The following is a 5,143-nucleotide window of genomic DNA, read 5'->3' as shown; positions in this document are numbered from 1 at the left end:
AAGTGTCTACAATTCTATCTGATCTATTATACCTTGATGAACGATTTTTACGAAGCGCTTAATTGAATAAGACCGAACCGCTTCCTGCTAAGGCTTTTATTGATTATGACGTATCGCAGCCTTTTCGACGTGTTATCGCTAGATCCCTGAAATCCGTATTCCATGCACGACCGGATTTAAAAATATCATTTTAATCAGGACAAAGCCTTCGGAATTAAAGTCGGCGCGTACCCTCAGCCTGGAATCTGCGCTGCTTTTTTCTCTCAAGTCGCAGAGAAGCGAGACAAGCAAAGAGAAAGAAGCAAATACATGACGTCAGTGAGTCATAACCAAACGCATTTTCTTTCTGAATACAAAATCTCCTAACGCTGTACATTTTATTTGGAAAGCAAATCGGTATAGTTGAAATGTACAATGCACTTTACTGCAGCCGTCTAAGCATGTTACAATATACGTAGATCATGGAGTGAACCCATGTTTAACCAGTCGCCATTGCGATGGGTGTTTGAAATAAACTGTGACCCCTTTGTCTCAATATCTATGACTTTTTCCTGCCAAGATATTCCGTACAAATTCCTAATGGACCATACCACTGCGAATAGAGTACAAAAGATCAATGATATATAAAAATTAACCCAACCCTTTGGGTGAGGTCCCCTGCGTAATGTGGCAATAAGGTACGAGCACAAATTCCTCTTTGAGGTCGAACGTGGACTTTTAAGATTTTGGCCGACGAGGCCACAGAAAACCTTTCAAAGCTTGCCAGGAAATGCCCTTGCAGCTTCGCTGGGCATTATATTTGGAAAACGGATTAGCTATGTTTCAGCAAACATTTCAACAACAACCACCAGCTGGTAAAGCGATCAAGTAGTTAATCCGTATAACGATTATTTCATATTCCAGGCTGATTCGTAAAAGCATTCCAAATTTATGTGCTACATATAAAAAAGAAACCTGCTTGTATATAAGCACAACAAAGACCACAACAACGATTTATTCTATAAGATAACACGATAGAAAGGAAATTGCTCAAACATCGTGAAATTGGTTTTGACAGTCGCCATTTCCGCCATGTTGGACGTTATCTTGGGCAATTAGACTATCGAGATAAATTTCCTCTATTTTCGATCTCTGGGAACGACTGGCCGACTTGAATGCTTCCCTGGATACTTCTGCCTGACTTTGTTAAAATGAAGTCACATTCATCGCCTATAGATTTACGAAATGATTGCATCACGTGGTGTTGGGAGTTGTTTTTCAGCATTCACATCACAACTGTGTTTTGTGTTTTGAAAAGAGGAGAAGTATTACAATTAGTGTTAAATCGTTAAAAGAAACGTTATTTTTCTGTGTTTCCTTTTATTTTCAATCTCAATTTTCCATTTGTGATGTTTTCAAAACAGGGTCACGTAATGCACTTATCGTTCTAATCTAATCAGGATATTCGTGAAGCAAGTAGATTGCAGTCGTGTAGATTGTTGCCTGGTTCAGGACGCTTAATGAGCTTTGAAAACCACAACAAAGCTGCGCCGATAAAGCACGCACCATCACTTAAAGTAAGTTGGTACAGGTGTTATGGAAAGTGGCGTTCTAACACGCAATGAAGTTTGGATACATGTTGTAAACTATTGATGTCAATCATGACCTAGCAGGAGATTTATGAATATATAACTTTTTAAAATTATATGTTTTTGTCATAAATGCGACCTCTACGTTATTGCCATCTAACACAACTTGTCATAAGCTTTTCGCATAAGTTGATACTAATTGATAACGGATTCCTATATACCTTAGGTAAGTCAAGGTAATCTGAACAACACAATAAGGATCTTAACTATACTCATGTAACTATATAACTGTACATCTTCGATAAATTTTTGCATTATCCATAAAAATCTTACTCAGCGGAAAAATTTTAGTTGTGGGAATATTTCTTTTTCACTTGTGAAATCGTTCCGGTTTAAAGATTCACGTCCGGTGGTTCCCGCAATAACATTTCTAACCCGGATGGACACTAGCTTATAAAAACTATCAAATGTATGAAGTCTGAAAATCGTACTATCGGTTTATTTAGATTATTTTATATTCAGACAAATGTGGCGTCTTAAAGAGGAACAAAATTTACTCTTATCAAAATCATGGTGTCATAATGCTGTCTGATAGCGATCTTTGGGTATTTGTGACGCGTAAGAGCTTCTTGCAAAAACTCGTCAGTATTTCGGAAAATTAATAATTAACGCCCTATTTCGAGCGAGTTAATTTCGACAAGGTTTACCGTTTCTTATCACTTTTTGACGCATTTTCCCAAAGAAATCCTATAAATTATAGAGAACCCCAAGCAGTAATTGCAAAAACAGTTCACGTACTTGTTGCAAAATTTGACCGTGGCTAACTGCCAATTTTCGATTTTCAACTATTCTCATTTTAATAATTAATAGTTTTGGAGCTCTGAGTTGGTCATAAACATCAAAGTTTAAACAAGTTTTGATATACCTATGGCCACTTATTTGATGGGCCACAAAAGAAATATCTTTGGTTTAATAGAAATACTGGAAATTTCAGGATCTGATTCCGTCTTTTTCCGGCTTCCGGCCGCTCCCAACCGTATACTCTACACCAGGAGTCTTCAACCAATCAAAGTGGTGAGGGACGGCCGGTCGCACCAAGTAAAAACGACGTTACATTGTGACGTCATAATACGTATGGTTATTATTTTTCTTGGTTTGTGGCTTGGTGTGCATTACATTTAAGCTAAATAGTAATTATGAAACGGAATTCTTTTCGTCAGGAATTCGATACGTTTTAATTGTGATTATTTTTGAGAGATATTTCGTGTGACTTTGACATTGACTCACAAATAGCAAGGATAATATGATACAAAAAGGTGCAAAAATTACTGAGTTTTTCAATCAAAAAACCTTAATAAAATTTACAAAAACGCTTTTGGTCATTGATTCATGACAAATCGACAGCATCGCGGGCTGCAATGTCGTGATAACTCAAAACGACGCTGTGGGCCGCAAGTTGGAAACCTTTTCTTCAAACACTAAACAACTTATTAGCGGAGTCTTGTTATAGTTATAAGATCATGTCATAAGCTTACATAACACGTATACCTTTGCTACGTGAATGAATAAGAACGCGCAGAAATGTTACTCACGCTCCAGTGTTTTTATTCTAAATCGGAAATGCAAAAATATGACGTAATCTACAATGCAGCAGCGGAAAATAAAATCTGTGAAAAAGATGCTGAATCAAAACACAGAACTTGCAACATTGATGCTGACATCGTTTAAATTAAAACACTTTGTCGTGAGAAACGAGTTGCAAGTTAAAATCTTTCGATAATAATTTGCGGCAACACTTATATAGATTCCATATTAGATGCAACTACACTTTGATATTTTTGAATAGACCATTGAGAAATAAACGTACGTCAAAATTAAAAGTAGAAAAACAGAAAGGAACTTTGAAATGTCCTCATAGGTAAAATAAATAAAATAAAACAATAAACTTTTCTTTAATCTGCTGATTGGCAAATACATAAAAACGAAAATATATATGTCAAGAAAGAAAACTGAAAACTGTTCACTGCGATACACTTTGCGTCTTAGTAGCCTCATACAATTAATTTTTGGAAGCAATTCGCCCATTTTCAATTCACTCTGTCTGTATGAGCAGCCTGGCGTCATCCACGCAATACACTGGTCTAATACGCGTTCTGCTTTCGGCAATATGCCACAAAGGAAGTTACAAGAAGTTGTGATCTTTACTTTCCGTCCATTGTTTTGTCAGATGCTTCTCGCAACTTTCGAAAATGAAGAAATTCTTCCCGCAAGGCGGCGCACCTGACCAATAAAAAGAAAGGCAGAAAAATTCTTTGAAATGCCGATGAGTATAAAGACAGTTCAGTGGATTGAGATAACTAAGGGATACTTGGGAGTATAAAGTATAACTGTGTGTTTCAACTGTAGGTTTTCGTTGACAAAAAACAGATTACAATCTTGGAGGATAAAAAGGAAAAATGACACTATACCTTCTCTCCATGCTTTCCTTGGTGTAAGTAGCTTCATTGGTATCAGATGACAATAGAGTGGTCTAAAAGAGAACCAATGACAACGTATTACAAGAAAATTGATGCAAGAAAAATTGAAAACCAAGTCGACTTAGCGTGACTATAATTGAACTAGAGGAATTATAACTTGACATCTCACCTCAGTTAACGGAGAAGAGGAATGCTCGGAAGTCTCGCATCTGTTTTGGTCCTCGTTAACAAGTGTGTATCTTCCACTGACCGCGTCACATGCAAATTTGGTGAGTTCATCACGTAACTCCTGTACATGCGGAAGTGACATTTTACTGATATAAATTGCGAAAGCGACGCACGTTTACCACGTGTATATAACATACGGGAGTCGTACAATCAATTTTTGCAACTTTCACTCAAACTCACTTCGGACATGGAGGAAGTTGGTTTAATGCTTTCAAAGTTCCTCAAAGCCTCCAAGATCTCAAACTCCATCGCATATTCCGAATCCCACTCGTAGTTGTCTTCCACCGAAGAATTGTCACGACGTGTTCTGCAAAACAGCAAATGATGTAAAAATGTTCAGCAGATATCAAAACGGACTCGGGTTACATTTAAGTTAATCTACTTGGCTTTACACTTGCTCAGGTGCCGGACATTAAGTTGCATCTAAATGCTAAAAAATCATTTCCTTTAAGTTGAAGTATAACAATCTTTGACGATCAAATGGATGATTTTTTACCTCTCTGAGCTATTTTTGCCACCGGCCAGGGAAGATTGCGTAGTGTCCTGCGTTACGTAGCCACTGCTCGTTATCTCACCAAGATTGGTATGACGTAGCAATGACGCAGGAGATACGACGTAGGTAGATGGCGTTGACATGACCTGCGGTGAATCTGAAATAAAATTCGAATTTATTGTATTCACAGCAAAAGCGTTTTCAGGTAAAAAAAAAAGCGTAAAGGTTTTCTCCGTGTATTTGGATTTTCAATAATCACCAAAAGGTACAAAATATTCATGAAAAATCCTCTTACTTTTAAGAATAGAGATGATTTTGGTCTTAGAAATAGGTGCGTACAATATCAGAACTGTACTTGTTGTCACGTGAGTCCGTTG

General features: G+C 37.2%; 1 protein-coding gene across 1 annotated transcript in view; it reads right to left on the bottom strand.

Moving 5' to 3' along the window:
- Positions 1 to 3,156: 3,156 nt before the first annotated feature.
- Positions 3,157 to 5,143, bottom strand: part of LOC143462176 (uncharacterized) — a 27,202-nt gene continuing 25,215 nt past the window's right edge. Inside the window, exons 23-28 of the mRNA XM_076960228.1 lie at positions 5,062 to 5,140; positions 4,770 to 4,923; positions 4,454 to 4,580; positions 4,215 to 4,334; positions 4,037 to 4,098; positions 3,157 to 3,848 (exon numbers count right to left, since the gene is read on the bottom strand). Coding sequence (XP_076816343.1) covers positions 3,770 to 3,848; positions 4,037 to 4,098; positions 4,215 to 4,334; positions 4,454 to 4,580; positions 4,770 to 4,923; positions 5,062 to 5,140 — 621 coding nt within the window. The 3' untranslated portion in view covers positions 3,157 to 3,769. The remainder of the gene's footprint in view (positions 3,849 to 4,036; positions 4,099 to 4,214; positions 4,335 to 4,453; positions 4,581 to 4,769; positions 4,924 to 5,061; positions 5,141 to 5,143) is intronic.

Source organism: Clavelina lepadiformis, chromosome 6 (genome assembly GCF_947623445.1).
Source record: "Clavelina lepadiformis chromosome 6, kaClaLepa1.1, whole genome shotgun sequence".
Classification (NCBI taxonomy): Eukaryota; Metazoa; Chordata; class Ascidiacea; order Aplousobranchia; family Clavelinidae; genus Clavelina; species Clavelina lepadiformis.
Note: the sequence above shows the minus strand (reverse complement) of the source record. Positions and strands in the feature narration are given on the sequence as shown.